This window comes from Bicyclus anynana, chromosome 9 (assembly GCF_947172395.1).
Source record: "Bicyclus anynana chromosome 9, ilBicAnyn1.1, whole genome shotgun sequence".
Lineage (NCBI taxonomy): Eukaryota > Metazoa > Arthropoda > Insecta > Lepidoptera > Nymphalidae > Bicyclus > Bicyclus anynana.
The window spans coordinates 1,789,020-1,807,750 of NC_069091.1; the positions used below are offsets into that span (position 1 = coordinate 1,789,020).

The following is an 18,731-nucleotide window of genomic DNA, read 5'->3' on the forward strand; positions in this document are numbered from 1 at the left end:
GGCATATGCAACTGTAAAAATCAAATATAGGCTTTCTGTTTATCTAATTTATGATTTTCAGTCAGTTGTCAAGTCTGTTCACACTGACACAATACAGGCGAAGCCTTACAGCGGTATGAAAGGTCAGCGTACAAGTGTACAAGAATATGCAAAAGTGGATGTAATTCGAGAAAATCTCGGTCAAGAGAATATAACAACACTAATAGTGCAGGGTTCCGTAGACTAAATAATAAGTTAGATGGAGATAACAAAAATCATATCAAGCTGAGAATTTTGTGCTTTATATTACACTTTTGAAACATAATTATGATCTAAATAATGAAAAATCTAACCTACTTATTTACTTACCAACCTATCCTATCCTACCAATATTATAAACGTAAAAGTTTGTATGGATGTTTGTTTGGATGTTTGTTACTTACTCTTTAACGCCGCTAGTACTGATCCGATTCAGCCGAAATTTGGAATGAAAATAGATTTTAATCTCGATTAAAACATAGGCTACTTTTCATCCCGGAAAAAAAACATGGTTCCCGCGGAATTTGTAAGAAACTGATTTCCAAGTGGACGAAGTCGAGGGAGTCCGCTGGTTTAACTATAGGTAAATTAAAAATGGGCAAAAAATTAAACTAATTAGTAAATGCCCCGAAATTACCCGCGTATTTCCGCTAAAAACGCCTGGCTATGACGCTCACAAACAACGTAGCTTTTTACTAAACTACTATTCTCTCTGGTAAAAGAATTTTCAAACTCAGTAGATCCAGTAATTACTCCTATAACGTCTTAAATTCACAAACTTGACCTCTTTATAATATTAGTATAGACATAACCACTAGGGCTTTCAAATTACATACGGAACTCTAAAAGCTAACACAGAAATTAAATAGAACTAATTCAGTTGTTTCTAAAGTGTATTGTGATGAGCATGTGTAGTGTTTTAAAAATGTGAAAAGAAGTTACGTAACAATAATGCAACTTGGATTGTGAATCTTTTTACTTTAAAATAATAAATTATATTGTATTATTTTCCTAAAACAATGATAAGTTTAAAATTTTCATCCAAAAGATTTTTCATTTCAAGTGATTTTTCAACAGAACATTTGAACAACCTGTAAAAATGTTTCGACACTGAAAGTACGTAGAAGGTTTTTGTCTGGGTAGCATTGCCTTTGACAATAGGTATAGATAGTAGATTGCCGCCTTGATTCGTGGGTTTTTCGCGGATATACTAAAATTATAAAGCTGAAGAGTTTGTTTGGTTGAACGCGCTAATCTCAGGAACTACTGATCCGATTTGAAAAATTCTTTGAGTGTTAGATAGCCCATTCTTTGAGGAAGGCTATTGGCTATATTTTATCTCCGTATTCTTACGGGAACGGTAACCACGCGGGTGAAACCGCGCGCCGTCAGCTAGTGAAATATAATATCGGAGCGCCATGAAACCATTTTTTTTTGTATCACGGTCAAATTCGATTATATAGTTGTAGGATATACTTTCAAGACTGCTCTGGGACTTCATAATCTGCTTCCTTCATCTTCATTCAATAACCGAACAGTGAGACGCCTCGAATATTGCATCGAATGGTATATTGTGTTTTCCATAAGGCATGAACGTAGTCAAGCTCAAGCCGTATAAAAGGTATGATACTTAGTTATAAACGTTTGTTTGCAGACACTGGTTTCACCGGTTGCCGACATCATGTACCAGGCCATAGCGGAATGCTACGAAGGGCAATCTGTTTTTATGACGGGGGGCACAGGATTCCTTGGGAAGGTGAGTCGTGTTTATATTAACCAGGCAGCAGGCTAATTAACAGTATTTTGGGACCAAACAATAATAGAAATTCAAACAAAAAAATATATGTGAGTATTCATCTACGATCCAAAATTTATTATTGATTAGTAAATTTTTAACCTTACCTATTTGTTTTACAAGCATCCCCATTATCTATCTTTTTTACGTAATAATAATTTAGAATAAGACGAATATCTTACAGTTCCATGGATTCACCTTGCAAGTTCTGGGTGCATCGAGTAATATTTAATTTAGTCTTCATATAAAAATTAAAATATTCATTAATGTATGTACCTATCCTTATTGGAAGGCTCAAAATCACACAGCGAGCAATGGAACGGAGTTATGATTGGTGTTTCTTTGCGTGATCGAATCAGAAATTAGGTGATCCGCAGATAAACCAAGGTCACTGACATAGCAGTGTTGGTCGACCTCCCACTGGACCGATGACATCAAGCGGGTTGCAGGGAGTTACTGGATGTCCAGCAGTGGACGTCCATGGGCTGATAATGAATGAATTCATCTATCCAATTAATTAATTAAATTTTTACTTATTTGTAGTACCTAATACGTGTATTTCACAACGACAGGTGCTCCTGGAGAAGTTACTGTACAGTTGTCCCGGAATAGAGAAGGTGTATCTCTTGGTGCGGGAGAAGCAGGGAGCAACGGCGCAGCAACGAGTGCAGAAGCTTCTAGAACAGCCTGTGAGTTATAATTATATTGTTACACATTCTGTTGAAAATTATTAATAGATCATTCATTATGTAAAAGTGGTATTTGATGACTTGATGAGTTTTTTGTTAGGCAGTGTGAACACTGTCACGCTGCTAGTCGCGTTAGTATTTTTATGCAATAATGTTTTGTGTTGTAAATATTTATAACGTTTTGTTTTGTAGTTATTGATGAAAACTTCGATGCAAATTTCCAACTTTCGGATAAATAAACGTAACAAACTTTCGGACACTCACACACAATTTATTATCAATGATTAATATTGTCTATATAATTATAAATACTTTTATAATTATTGTCAAGCATATCATAGACATTAATTTGATAAATAGTCCAGGCACTGTGAACAATTGGATGTTCGTAGTAAAATAAGCAATAAAACGGATACAAATAATTTGTTCATTCCCTAGACTACACCAAAGGGGGTTAGGTATAACAAAAGAATGGACCAACAAACCTTCTGGCAACATAGAGAATCGTAATATGCATGTTTTTTTGAGTTCAAAAAAAAAAAAGCAAACAGAATGCGCTGCTCGAGTTATACACACTCAAGACCTCACAGCGCCTGGTCTAAAATGTAATTTCATATAATATTTGATGAATATTTTACAGCTATTTTCAAGAATAAAAGAAGAAAAACCACAGGCATTCGAGAAAATAATACCCATAGTGGGCGACATTTCTGAACCACAACTCGGTATCAAGGCGGAGGATGAGGAACTCCTGGCTGAAAAAGTGAGATCATCATCATCATCATCATATCAACCGATGGACGCCTACTACAGGACATAGGCCTTTTGTAGGGACTTCCAAACATTACAGACACGATACTGAGCCGCCTGCATCAAGCGAATCCCGTGACTCGCTTGATGTCGTCAGTCCACCTAGTGGAGGGTCGACCAACACTGCGCTTCGTAGTGTGGAGTCCCTATTCCAGCACCTTGGGACCCTAATGTCCATCGGCTCTTCAAACTATATGCCCCACCCATTGCCACTTCAGCTTCGCGACTCGTTGGGCTATGCCGGTGACTTTGGTTCTTATGCGGATCTTCTCATTTCTGATTCGATCACGCAGATATACTCCGAGCATAGCTTGTTCCATCGCCCGCTGTGTGTCTCTGACGTTATGAAGCCCATAGTTGTTAAAAAGTGAGATACAATAAATTAATAGTTACATTAATAATATCATTCGTCATTTTTGCAATCATCTATTTTAAACCTTGACAACTTAATCATAAATCAAGTGGCACTGATTTCCCGTTTTTACGATCATGATTGTATCGATGAAATTACGTTTTTTAGGGTTCCGAACGTACGTAGTATTAAAACAGAACCCTTATTAATTTAAATTTTTAGTTATAATTACATTATTTTTTGATACTATCGCTACTATACTAATGCCACTTTAAAATGAAGATAATCGTGTAATTTCCTTGAAGAGCTAATTTTAAATGATCTTATAAACGAAAATACGATAAAAACAGTGAAGTGACTCCTATTTGGATCGTACCTACTGAATAAATGCAACCGTAAATGCATATCTATAAATTTTTGATAATTATTATTATCTCTTATGAAATATAAGGGTAGATAGTATTTTGATTATTTAAGAAACTTGTTTATAATGTTTTCAGGTATCGATAGTATACCACGTCGCCGCAACTATAAAGTTCAATGAACCGTTTGAACAGGCCATGAACGTAAACGTAGCGGGCACCGGGCGTGTACTCAATCTGAGTAAACGAATGAAAAATGTTAAGGTTGGTGGTATTAAATACCATTCAAAATACAACAAAAATTAAAAAAAAAACGGATTTTGTAAACCAGTTTTCTTATTTTTTACTTTTAACAAATTAACATGAATTTGCCTGCGTAAAGTTCTATATATTGTAAATCTAGTAATCATACATTACAAACTTTAATTTTCTGGCCAAACTTTTAGTAACAATTATTAACTATCATTGTGTTTTTGAATCAAGCAAGAGAAAGCTGGCAATATAGAACATTGATCTTTCGGTGGGTAAAGCAGGGGTGACAAACTTTTTATCAGTGTGCCCGCCGACCGTTTTTTCAGGAAGAAAATAGAACACAATAAAGCAACGCATACGCCCTAAAAAAACAGACAGACAGGGGGAAGTGACTTTGTTTTATATTATGTAGTGATTAATAATTAAAAAGATAGATTTTTTCTATGATTTAATTTTGTTAAATGTACCCGCCCACGACAGTCTTTTGGTCGGGCGTATGCGTTGCTTTATTGAATTTTATTTTCTTCCTGCAAAAACGGTTGGCGGGCACACTAATAAAAAGTTTGTCACCCCTGCTTTACCTACCGACATGTCAATGTACTTTATTGCCAGCTCTTTTGGTACGAAGGTGGAGTATATGCTGACAAATTTTAGGCCTTCATAAAATGATGTAGGTACGTCTGGCTCTCGGTCTATAAATAGTTTCAGCGGTTTGGGACTCCTAAATAAATATTTCGTGTAATTTTTGCAGGCCTTCATTTATGTATCCACGGCGTTTTCTAACACAGACAGAAAAGTGATCGAGGAAATTATATATCCAGCTCCAGCGTCGTTGAATGAAGTGAAGAAGTTACTCGAGATCGGCATCACTGACGCGCAAGTCAAAGAACTTATCCGTAAGTATGTTAAGACTTCTACTTAACATGTGACGCGTAAAAACTGGACCGAGGATATCAAGCGGGTTGCAGGGAGCCGCTGGATGCTGGCGGCTCGAGACCGTTGTGCTTGGAGGTTCAAGCAAGAGGACTATATGTCCAGCAGTGGACGTCTATCGGCTGATAAGGTAAGGTACTGCAAATATGAAATGCCCTTCCAGCTTGAGTTTTCTCCACCACCTACAATATGCTGTACCTTCAAATGCTCATTACTAGAATTACTTACAAACAAACAAATACTCAATTGCTTATTACTAGGATACACGCTCTGAGATATCTCGAGAAAAGAAAAAGACGGCGGAATTTAAAATATCACTTTTTCTTTCGTTGTGATGGGATGTGACCTACCTTCATTTTCTATAATATGTTTAGGAATATATCAAAGGTTACCTCCTCGCAGTTACATGACGGAAGTCTTTTGAAGTATTAATGCATTTCTGTTTAAATGTTTCATGGTGAAATTACAAATTTAAAAAAATGAATAAGACCAATTTGGAAGTATACTCTTTCAAACAAATACATTTTTTAAAAATTGGTGTTATCGCCGCGTTGCAACGACTTGCGGTACGGACGGCTTCTGTGTGTTTCTGGCGTTCGAGCCGTCCACATCTCTTGTTGTTTAATTCTTTATGGGTTACTTGGGATAGGCGGGGAGAGTGACTTGTATGGAAAAGGGGAGTGTTTGATATCAGTCAAAGGATCCTTTAACCCTACACACATCGTTCACAAGTGCGTGACTTCACTCAATGTCATTCTCTGCCATTCTAGGGTCTTATTTTGGTTACAGTTTGATTTGTTAATTAAGTTGTCCTGACAAATGTTGTGAATCATAACCTTTGTACGACATTAGTTTTCTTATTTTTGTAATCACCTCTGAGTCTGCTAAAATTGGTCACAAAATGATAAAGTTGTGAGGTAAAAAACATAAGCGTGGAATTGAGAACCTCCTCTTTTTTTTAAAGTCAGTCAAAATTGATTTGTTCTTGTTTCAGGGGGCAGACCCAATACGTACACATTCACAAAAGCCTTAGCAGAAAATCTCGTTGCTGACAACCATGGAAACGTACCCGCAGTTATAATCAGACCTTCAATAGGTATGTGCCAAATTAATATTAAATGTTAAGGGTGCCTGCATTCTGCAACTTAATATTATTTTACACGGCAAAAGCCCCACTGTTTCATCCGCGTAATTCCCGTTCCTATGGGTTAAATATAACACTGACAAATACCGTGGTTTTCTATAAAAGAATTTTTAAACTCGGCAAAGTACATCCAGAAATTACACCTTACTAGCTCAGGAACGATACCTCTTTTGAAATATAGATTCGAATGTTCTTTTTTTTTTTTTTTTTAATATTTAACTAGCGGATTTTATACTGTACTACAAGTATAATCTAATACTTGTAGTTACTATAACACACATATCTATATTATGGCAAAATGGCAAAAAGTTTGTGTGTATGTTTATGTCTCCTTTGCCCTGCGGCTACTGAAGCGATTTCGCTGAAATTTAGAATGGAAATAGATTTTACTCTGGCTGCACATAGGCTACTTTTCATCCCGGAAAAATCCATGGTTCCCGCAGGATTCGTAAAAACTGAATTCCACGCGGACGACGTCGCGAGCGTTCGCTAGTACTGTATAAACCTTACCTATTTTCATGAATTACAGCAATACTTTAACAATTGATGGAAACTGCGACAATAATCTGTTATCTGAGAATTATGCTATGCATTCTAATTCGCTTCAAAGTTACGTAATAAAACTTAGAAGTATGATATTTGTACAAATTCAAAGGACTGAAGATTTCAGTATACTTTTTTTTATTTTTTTATTCTGTACAAGTTAGCTCTTGACTACAATCTCACCTGATGGTAAGTGATGACGCAATATAAGATGGAAGCCGGCTAACTTGTTAGGAGTAGGATGAAATCCTCACCCCTTTCGGTTTCTACACTACATCGTACCGGAACGCTAATCGCTTGGCGGTACGTCTTTGTCGGTAGTGTGGTAACTAGCCACGGCGAAGCCTCTCACCAGCCAGACCTGGACCAATTAAGAAAACCTTAATCAGCCCAGCCGGGATCGAACCCAGGACCTCCGTCTTGTAAGTCCACTGCGCATACCACTGCGCCAAGGATGCCGTCAAAAACGACTATAGTTGTAATTCATTGTCTATTCCATACCCCTCTACGAGTTTCGGAGATAAAGGGTCTAGACAGACAGATGGACAACAAAGTGTCCAATAAGCGCTCCGTATTTTTCGTTTTGCTGCAAGGAACCTTGAAAATGCACTGTAGGTATCCGTCTCCTTCAAAAACTTCAATGGCGATTTGAGGAAAATGACCATTTTAGCAAACAAAATAATATTTGATGAATAAATTAGCAAATTTCTATGTGAATCTAACATAAACCAGTCAACACTTGTGCATGTTTGTTAGAAGCAAATGTCAGGTATTTTTATAGTAAAGCACATACAAAATCTTTACCATGATAAGAGAGTAAATAAAAAACGAGTGTCTGTAATTTGAATTAAACGACTTTGAACATACATTTATTACTGCATTGATTTATCTATAGGTACTACATATTATTATAAAGCTGGCTACGCGCTAATCTCAAGAACTACTTGTTCGATTTGAAAAATTCTTTTAGTCATAGATAGCCCATTTATCGAGGAAGGCTAAAGCTATATATTATCCCCGTATTCCTACGGGAACGGGAACTACGAGGGTGAAACCGCGCGACGTCAGCTACTATTAGATACAGAGCTTAGATGGTAGGTCTAAGCTCTATATCTCCCTCCCCTTTAACGTTCCGGTACGATGCCGCATATAAACGTAGTAGTTTCTGAGATTAGCGCGTTCAATCAAACAAACAAACAAACAAACAAACAAACTCTTTCGCTTTATAATATTAGTATAGATCAGAGGTATGGGTAGAGTAAGCTTTTCTTACTCTTCCAAGTAAGTTCCTTTCCATCATACAGTGGAATTCATAGACGTTGTAGGGGCAGCCTCAGGGGATCATTCAGCCGCTCTTTCGAATTTAACCTCTAATTGTTTAGAAATTTGACACTCAGCGGGTGAATGATCCTCTGAGGGTGCCCCTATAACGTCTATGAATTCTATTGCAATTAGACTGCAAGGTCAGTTAACATTGGATAAGATCACAGTCAAAAGCTAACTTGTCATAGAATAAAAACAATATTACATCAATCATAATCATCATCATTGTCATTATCAACCCATATTCGGCTCACTGCTGAGCTTGAATCTCCTCACAGAATGAGAGAGGTTAGGCCAATAGTCCACCACGCTGACCTAATGCGGATTAGCATACTTCACACACGCCGATAATTAAGAAAATTCTCTAGTATGCAGGTTTCCTCAGGATGTTTTTCCTTCACCGTTTGAGACACGTGATGTTTAATTTCTTAAAATGCACACAACTGAAAAGTTGGAGGACCGGATTCGAACCCACACCCTCATGTTCATTGTGCTTTCACAGCTCTCATTAGATTAATACAATTGTTTAATTTCAGTGTCATCTAGTAAAAGAGAACCAATGGTCGGCTGGATAGACAACTGGTTTGGAGCGTCGGCGTTAATAACAACAATCATGAAGGGTCTGAACCGAGTCCTCCTCTCCTCGCGCGACAATAGTCTGGACCTCATCCCTGTAGACTACGTATCCAACCTCATCATCGTTGCAGCAGCGAAGTGTAAATGGTAATTTGTTAACTATTTGTTAACCTTTATCTATTTAGGGAAACAACGCAGGGTTTTATGGTTCCGAACATTCAATAGCGCACATCAAATGACCGTCTGTTTTCTCCAAATCTACTACTGGGACAGTTAAGTTGAAATTTGGTACAATTATATCAATTATTATTGTGACCCAAATGCAGAGGTGTGCCGTGATTAGGTGCAATCTGTATATGGAGGGGGTAGTTATGGGGTAAGTTGTAGTAAAATTGATAAATAAAGTTTTCTACACTTCATCGTGTTATGTCAAATAAAATATATACTTCGATAGAAGGATCATAAAAATATTTTCTTTTTGGAAATTTTAATTTAATAGCTTTCAAGTTATTTATATAGACTATTCCCCTTTTCACTGAAAATACTGTACCTATCTAAAATTTAAAAAAAAAATGAGAAATTAGCTTTTATACTTTAAAAATTTTGTATATGAAGGTCACTTTTCTGGGTCACGATGGACAACATAAACAATTTTAAATGATCGCTTAAAATAAAAATAAAAACCATGCTCATTTAATATTGTATATCGAGATAGAGAACTGCGGATCGGTTCAATGTTTAGTTCAATTAAGATTTTTAGTGAATATTATTACAAAATTTGAAGTAATACTGACCATTTATATTCTTTTTGCAGTTCAAAAAACGTTGGCGTGTATAACAGCAGCACAAGTGGAGAGAATCCTCTGCGAATAGGTCGTTTAGCTGAACTTATTATTGCTGATAGCAATAAACACAAATTTTGTGAGTATTTGATTAAATAAGAATTGATATGATATACAACCTAACGCCCGGTTAACGGTAACGGTAACGCGCGGTTTTACCCGCGTGGTTCCCGTTCTCGTAGGAATACGGGGATAATATATAGCCTTCCCCGATAAATGGGCTATCTAACACAAAAAGATTTTTTCAATTCGGACCAGTTCTTCCTGAGATTAGCGCGTTCAATCAAACAAACAAACTCTTCTGATATTGTGCTGTGCAATAAATGTTGATATCAACATTTATATAACTGTATATATAAATAGTCGTAGTAACCTGTATGTTTCGTACCCTTATCCCAAAAAACTATGCAAAATTAATATTTTTTTCTACTATATAAAAATAAGTCGGGATTTCCTTCCTGACGTTATAACTCCAGAACGCACGAACCGATTTCCACGGTTTTGCATTCGTTGGAAAGGTCTCGGGCTTCGTGAGGTTTATAGCAAAGAAAAAGGGGTAGGGTAGGGGTAGGGTAGGGTAGGGGTAGGGTAGTTGTAGCGTAGGGGTAGAGTAGGGGTAGGGTAGGGTAGGGGTAGGGTAGTGGTAGCGTAGGGGTAGGGTAGGGTAGGGTAGGGGTAGGGTAGGGGTAGGGTAGGGGTAGGCGTAAGTCAAAGTGAAGCTTGACCGAGTCCGCTAGTTAATGATTATAAATTTTGATACGAGTCGCCAATTAACAATATAAACCTTCTCTTGCAGACGATGTGCCGATGCCAATGGTATATTTCACACGTTTCAAATGGGTGGTGTTGCTAATAACACTGTTCTTCCAAACCCTGCCGGCCTATATTGCAGATATATTTTTATTAATAAGAGGAAAGAAGACAAGGTTGGTTGATACAATTTTCTATATCAAATAAGGTTGCCTGGAAGAAAACCTTTCTATAGCTTGGCAACTACGTTCAAAACATTGCCGATGATCCGCGCGGGGTGGAGTGTGTGTAGCGATGAATTAGAAACCCATGACTGATGCACCTCACTTCCCTGCACGCACGATTTCACACCCACGCAGTCTTTCCCCCGTCGCCCGCATATAATGCAAGTGTCATCAACGAACTTGCCATCTATTTGACTTTTCTAAACTGCTATTTAGGGTTCCTCCTTTACAAAGGTCATACAATGTTTCTAACCGATTCAAGTTGAATTATTGCGGTAATCCTATATTTATATGTATACTAACTGGGGTTCTCCTGCTGATATCTTTTTTATTATGATGTTTACTTTATTTATTGAAGTTATGTTTAACGTCTAGGGTTTATGGTCGATAACCATGGGTAAAATAGGGTAACAATGATATAAAGGAAGTAATTGAACATTGACAACAACATTGATGAGTTCCTTAATGATAAAGATGCTTGGGGGCCGTTGGATCAGCTTCCACCTTCACACAGGAAGTAAAACTATAAGAAATGTAAACAGTAATTGTTATCAATTGTAAATTATAATACTGTATGACTTTTTCAAAAGAGCAACTGTTGAGTTTCTTGCCGGTATCTTCTCAGCAGAACCTGCCTTCCGAACCGGTGGTTAGAATCTTTACAAATAGCCAACTGACGTGTCAAAAGTGCTTGTAAACTGAGCCTACTTGAAATAAATGATTTTTTATTTTGATTTTGATTTTGAAATGTGTCTTTACAGATACGTGAAAATCCAATCAAAAGTATCGTTCGTACGCGATACATTGGAGTACTTCACATCAAACACTTGGTCGATATCATCACGTCAGACTACAGCTCTGTCTCAATCGCTATCGCCATCAGACAGATATCTGTTCCCGTGTGACCCTACGGACATTGACTGGAAGGATTATATTCCAACCTACTGCCAAGGGATAAGGCAGTTTTTGTGTAAAACTTAATTTGGTATACAATTTAACTCACCGTGTTTGTATTCATTGTTATTAGTGGGATTACCTAAATTTGCCCGTAACTCAATCAACAATTGTGTTACAAAATATTTGTCTTCTTTACTGCAACTATTGGTCGGTCGTTGGTTGGGGTCTGGCTCGAAGGACCAAAAAACGCGGGCTGATATCGTACAATAAGATAAAAGCTAGATTACTTACTATGTTATAATCTTTCTTGCTTTAATGCTATATGTTAATGCTATGGAAGTGTGGACAATATGTTTTCAATGGTTGCATATATAATCGTAAGTAGGCCGTTTTGTTCTTTTATATTGAGGTGTGATAGCCCAGTGGATATGACCTCTGTATTCGATTCGTTGCAAACGGTTCGGCAGGTGGTTAGAATCCGGTCCGGGGCATGCACTTCCAACATTTCAGTTATTTTTGAGAAATTAAATATCACGTTGTTGGTTATACGGTGAAACAAAAACATCGTGAGGAATCTGCATATCTGAGAATTTGCTTAATTCTCTACGTGTGTAAAGTCTGCGAATCCACATTTGGCCAGCGTGGACTAAGGCCTAACAACTTAAAACTATTTTAAAGGAGACTCGTGCTCTACAGTGAGCCGAATACGGTTTGTTTGTGACGAGGCCGGTTTGTGTCAGCATATGTACGAAATGAACCGGACCTACCTACTTCTGTAACTAGGTATTAGTTTTGTCAGAGACTTTAAGTGATGAATGATTTGTTTAATTTAATATATTTGTAACACATTTTCTGTTTCTGCATTTTAAAATTAAAAGTAGGTATTGTAGTCTTGTATTGATTTCATGTTATTTATTACGTTCATTTATTAACCAATCTTCATTTCGTAATCCCTTGCATTAAATTGTATAGATTTAAGTAAGTTTAATATATAAAAATAAAATTAATATAAAAAAAATCACAACACTATATATATAATTTTTTTAGCGTCGTGATTTATTTTTTAATCATTTATTATTTAGATAATGTTGTAAATATAGTTATAAGTACGTAAAATTATGTATACGCCTTTTTAGGCCAGTGATATTGGTATTAATGTATGTAAGACAGTGTATGGTAAAAATATAACAGATTATTATAAAAGTTGTTTATTTTTTTTAGAAGACCCAGTTTCGTTTGTTCGTTTCGTTTGCCCTGTTGGATGTACAATGGTACACACAGATACAGAATACAAAAACAGCATCATAATCGGGCTATCAAGCCGTGATAACTCGAAGGATGTGTTTTCCTCTTCATCATTATCAACCCATATTCGGCTACCTGCTGAGCTCGAGTCTCCTCTCAGAATGAGAGGGGTTAGGCCAATAGTCCACCTCGCTGGTCCAATACGGATTGGCAGACTTTACACATGCAGAGAATTAAGAAAATTCTCTGATATGCAGGTTTCCTCACGATGTATTCCTTCACCGTTTGATACAGGTGATATTTAATTTCTTTAAATGCACACAACTGAAAAGTTGGAGGTGGTGCCCCGGACCGAATTCGAACCCACACTCTCCGGAATCGGAGGTAGAGGTTATATCCACTGGGCTATCACGGATCTTTTCCTCTTACCTTATGATAATTGATGATGCAATCGTAGATAGAAGAGGGCTAGTTAGGAGGAAAATGGGTCCTGAATTCGATCCCCGGCTGGGCAGATTGAAGTTTTCTAAATTCATCCAGGTCTGGCTGGTTGCTTCGGCCATGACCAGTTACCACTATACCGACAATGACGTACCGCCAAGTGATTTATCATAGCGTTCCGGTATGATGTCGTGTAGAAACCGAAAAGGGTGTGCATTTTCATCTTCCTAATAATTTAGCCCATTTCCATTTTACCGTTTGTGACGTGACGTACCATCAGGTGAGATTATAGTCAAGGGCTAACTTGTAAAGAATTAAAAAGAATCTTAAAAATTATAATGACATTGACAAAACTGATCTAAAATAAAAAAAAAATTAAAAATCTGAAAAAAGAAATATACCTTGGGCTTTTTTGTTTTAGATAATTAATGGATAAAACATTAATTACAGGACATTACTGTACAATATTGCTTATTGTATGATAATGAGAACGTTTCTTATGATTATTCAACTCGCCCTTTTTTTTCGCAGTTTTTTATATAAATAATTGACTGATTTACTCTGAACTCAACAAAAAATATGGTGATAATAAGTGCTTCACAATGGCGCCTCCTGTGCTTGTGCTTCCACTTTCCACGTGGAAAAATCTGACCATTGAGCTATTATGTACACCGTTCTAGAGAAACTGTTTTAAAAAACCATGTCACAACATATAGGGGGCTATGTTGTGATGGTTTTTCGGGGGTGGGGGGGGAGGGCTTTGTTTAACTTAATACTATATACTATATATAATACTATATATAGGTATTTGAACACTTTTTTAACATGCGTTAAAAAGACTCTCGTGCAAACAACGTCTTATTATTCAATGGAGCCTGCACACTCGAAAAAAGGTGACGTCATACGTCGTTCCCTCGCTCTAGGCTTGTCAATTTTTTTTACAACAAATAAAGTATATTCTGGTTTATGAACATTATTAAACAGTATAAACAGTATTTAAAAAAAACGAACAGTATTTTATTTATTTACTTCAGACGTTGTCACGTTCAAGTATTGTCAGTAAACCGACTATACAGATTACATACAACCAATTTTTTTATGTATGTTCATCACATTTCATATCAGTTTCATATTTGGAATTCCGTGAACCGCGCATTCAGTAACATTACATTACAATAACATTGATACTGTCAGTCATTACCCATTACTACATTAAATCCACAACACCTCTTTTATATTCATTTATTTTATACTAGCTGACCCCGCGCGGTTTCACTCGTGTGGTTCCCGTTCCCGTAAGAATAAGAGGATAATACATAGCCTATAGCCTTCCTCGATAAATGGGCTATCTAACACTGAAACAATTTTTCAAATCGGACCAGTAGTTCCTGAGATTAGCGCGTTCAATCAAACAAACAAACTCTTCAGCTTTATAATATAAGTATAGATTCTTATACAATTATAATCAGTGTAGTGAATAAATACATATATAATTTTAGTACATCGCCTTATTACTATATCAACATAAAACCTCTTCGGCGATATTGGTGACCCTGACGTGATCTGCAGAGTTATTATGTAACCCGGTGTACCATTCAAATAGTAAGTCACTACATTGGTTTTCATCGTATTTTAGTAATTGTGATCATCTAACATGATTATTTCAACGAAGCTACGTAAATTACGGTATTTCGTTGAAATTACTCTCACTAATTGCTACTGCCACTTCAATATTGTCTGTGTGTATTTATACATTATATAAGTATTTATATGTAGTATATAATTGTATATTAATATTATAATATCAACTATCTTAGCACCCATAATACAAGCTACTCTGTATGCTTACTTTGGGGCTAGATAGTGATGTGTATTGTTTAAGTATATTTATTTATTATTATTATTATTATTAATATTACTGCCAGTTTACGTAAAATGTAGATACTTACGTCATTTCGTTGAAAATACGATGTTAGATAATTGCATAAATATCATTGCATGTTAGATAGGTAATTGCATTGCAAAATATGATAAAAAACAATGTAGTGACATTATTTAAATAGTATGCCGAGATACATAATAACCCTGCTGTACATTTTTTTTTTATTCTTTACAAGTTAGCCCTTGACTACAATCTCACCTGATGGTAAGTGATGATGCAGTCTAAGATGGAAGCGGGCTAACTTGTTCTAAATCGCTTGGCGGTACGTCTTTGCCGGAAGGGGGGTTACTAGCCACGGCTGAAGTCTCCCACCAGCCAGACGTGGACAAATTAAGAAAATCTCAATCTGCCCAGCCGGGGATCGAACCCAGGACCTCCGTCTTGTATATCCACCGCGCATACCACTGCGCCACGAAGGCCGTCAAAAACCATGCAACCTTCTGGAGATCGATTCTCGTTCTTCACACGTCGACGGATTTATTGTCGTCGGGGTTTCCAAAACGTCTCAGATTGGATTTGATGTTAGTGTTTGAACGACCTATATAGGGATGTTGCATAAATATTCACTCCGGTACAAAGTTACGATTCGAAATTTTAACCCTATTAATAGTTAAAAATAAGCTGAAGTAAGCAAGATGGCCAAGATTTCACGTTATTTTAAAGATTGGAATGAAATTCTCTTATATTTATATCAAGTTTCACGAAAAGTTTCACGTCGCTTGCAAGGTTAACAGCAACCAGTTAGCAAGTTTGACGGCCTCCGTGGCGCAGTGGTAAGCGTGGTGGATTTACAAAACGGAGGTCCTGGGTTCGATCCCCGGCTGGGCAGATTGAGATTTTTTTAATTGGTCCAGGTCTGGCTGGTGGGAGGCTTTGGCCGTGGCTAGTTACCCTACCGACAAAAACGTACCGCCAAGCGATTTAGCGTTCCAGTTCGATGTCGTGAATTTTCATCCTCCTAACAAGTTAGCCCGCTTCCATCTTAGACTGCATCATCACTTACCATCAGGTGAGATTGTAGTCAAGGGCTAACTTGTAAAGAATAATATTAAAAAATCCCTAGTCGCCCTTCGCAAAGACAATGTAGAGCGTATTTGTGTGACAAAATCCTAAACAAAATCTGACAACATCCAAATTAATCCTCCCGATCCAGGGCACTTCGGCGACGTCCACGCGCCGCTGCGCCGCCCTCTATCGCCGTTTGCTTGACACGCGTAGCAACCTGAGACCAATTATAGAAGGACCTGTATCGCACTCATCACAAACAAAATTGTCTGTCATTATCTGAGAAAAACCAGCTTAGATTTGGTATATATCTTATACTAAACTAGAAGTTCTTGTCCATTTTTTACACTATTAAACTACATAAAAAGATATTTTTATGGAGCTCTTTAACCGACGAACACGATTACAACTATTTAACATCGATTCTATAGAGAGCTTTTAATATCGCATTAGATCGTCGATATACTTTGACAAAAAAGTAACACCTAGCGAGGCAGGTCCTATACAATAGTTGGTCTGAGGCTCACCAGCACTGGTATCATGCTGCCCAACGCATGCTGCCCAGCGCATTTATGCTGCTCGTCGACTCCACGCCTTTGAAGCCGTGGCTGGACGAGTCTTGCTCTTTTAATTTTATTTTTCTTATTCTCCGTAGGGAAATGTGGATGGCAATCGGCCACGAGGTAGATCTCCAACCCGATGGTCCGATCTTCTAAAGGAAACAGGAGTCCACACCTTTTACAGTGCCGTCCAAATGGCCAGCGACCGTACTCGATGGAGCATTATAAACCAAACGATGACGCGCCAAGGTGGTCACGATCCTCAGTCATGAGGGACCGATTAGAGAGAGAGAGATTCTCCGTAGGGCGGTGTTGTGGTCTTTCGTTTGCCCACTCTAGGTCACTCACATTTCGTATCAGTTTCATATTGTGCAGTGAATAAATACACATATCAGTTTAGTACATCGTCTTAAATACTATACTAAACCCCTTCGGCGATAATAGTAGTAATTCAATGACCACGACATTATTTTCGGGATTCCGTATTCAATATCTCATCTTGTATTTCATGATCCGTGACATTTAGACTGTTGAAATTTAATTTTTTTGTATTTCTTTTGCCGCTATGCTGTTTATGAAAGAGTCCGACCCACACTTGACCGGATTTTTCAATTCTTCTACATTTTCTTTAATGATCACCGAGCTTTAGATCAATTTTCAAAGATTTATTTGCTTTAAGAACTTTATTAATGACACTGGGTGTCTGAAAAATAAATAACAAAAATTATGTCACCATTAAAAATTAAAGAACAAACAATCAACCAGAACAACGTTATATAAACACATAACGGAAAAGCAAAAAATAAAAAAACAGGCCAAGTGCGTGTCAGGCCATCCGCAGTGTAGGGTTCCGTAGATTAGATTGTTGAAAAATTATAAATTTAAGAAAAGTAGATTGAAGAGCAGTTTAATCTAATAAATAATGCACAACAACAACAATTTTTTTAGGGTACCTCCCCTACATGTAAAGTGGGGATGATTTTTTTTCACTCGTATGTGGCTTTTTTTTTCACACACACACACACACATTTCATAGTGTGGAGTATCATTAGAGGTCTTTAAAAGATACGAGATACTATTTAATAAAATATTAAGCTTTTAAGAGCTATTTTTTGTTAGAGTCAAGTGTCCTCATCCTCTGTGGACTAAACAGTTGTATATGGATAGCTAAAAAAATTCACGAAAGTACGTAGTATGAAATTACAAGAAAAAATTATAACAGCTAATTAGCAATTTTTACTTATAGATTTTAAATAAAAATTCCAATTTTTCCAATTCCAATTACGTTTTTTAAATCGGCCAACTTAAAAAACGTAATTGGATATCGAAAATTGCGTACTGATTCCGATAGTAATTAAACGAACAAAGTTGTCATTAGGATAACTCAGAGTCTATTAAAACTAGACAGCTGAAATTTGGTTTGAGTAAGTATATTAATTACGTCTCTAAAGTATATTAATTATGTCTTTATGGTGGTCGTCGCTAACTATGGCCCTTATTAGAAGGCTTAAAAAAAATCAGCGGGCGATGGAGCGAGCTATGCTTGGGGTTTCTCTGCGTGATCGAATCACAAATGAGGAGATTCGCAGACGAACCAAAGTCAATGACATAGCTCAGCGAAGCGAAGTGGCAATGGGCAGGCCACACAGTTCGAAGAGCCGATGGGGTCCCAAGGTGCTGGAATGGCGACCCCGCAGGGCCCCCAAAGGAAAGCGTAGTGTTGGCCGACCCCCCGCTAGGTGGCCCGAAGACACGGGTTGCAGGAAGCCGCTGGATGCTGGCGGCTCGTGAAAGTTTCGTCTAGAAGTCCAACGGCTGATAATGTATGATGAATAAAGAAAAAAAATAAAAAGAAATAATGAAAATTTTAGGGCTCCTACCCTACATGCAAAGTGAGGATGAATTTTTTATCGTCTATTCCATGGTGGATGGTTATCGGCATTTGTGTGCATTACATAAGGGATTAAACTGTTCATTTAATCTACGGAACCTAACTGCGCGTGGCCCGATACGCACTTAACTGGTTTT

The 18,731-nt window shown here is 37.2% G+C and overlaps 1 protein-coding gene across 1 annotated transcript; it reads left to right on the forward strand.

Moving 5' to 3' along the window:
• Window positions 1-899: 899 nt before the first annotated feature.
• Window positions 900-12,713, forward strand: LOC112058503 (putative fatty acyl-CoA reductase CG5065). Its single transcript, XM_024099385.2, has 11 exons — window positions 900-1,134; window positions 1,673-1,774; window positions 2,386-2,502; window positions 3,143-3,265; window positions 4,165-4,290; window positions 5,030-5,174; window positions 6,206-6,307; window positions 8,758-8,944; window positions 9,612-9,718; window positions 10,436-10,565; window positions 11,375-12,713. The coding sequence occupies exons 2-11, from the start codon at window positions 1,700-1,702 to the stop codon at window positions 11,592-11,594; spliced, it is 1,332 nt and encodes a 443-aa protein (XP_023955153.1). The 5' UTR covers window positions 900-1,134; window positions 1,673-1,699; the 3' UTR covers window positions 11,595-12,713.
• Window positions 12,714-18,731: the final 6,018 nt, after the last annotated feature.

Bases quoted from the DNA above. Each gene is read 5' to 3' on its own strand.
- LOC112058503 (XM_024099385.2), top strand. From the start codon at position 1,700: ATGTACCAGGCCATAGCGGAATGCTACGAAGGGCAATCTGTTTTTATG. The intron at 4,291-5,029 runs GTTGGTGGTATT...TAATTTTTGCAG, and splicing joins AACGAATGAAAAATGTTAAG to GCCTTCATTTATGTATCCAC. The intron at 5,175-6,205 runs GTAAGTATGTTA...TTCTTGTTTCAG, and splicing joins GCAAGTCAAAGAACTTATCC to GGGGCAGACCCAATACGTAC.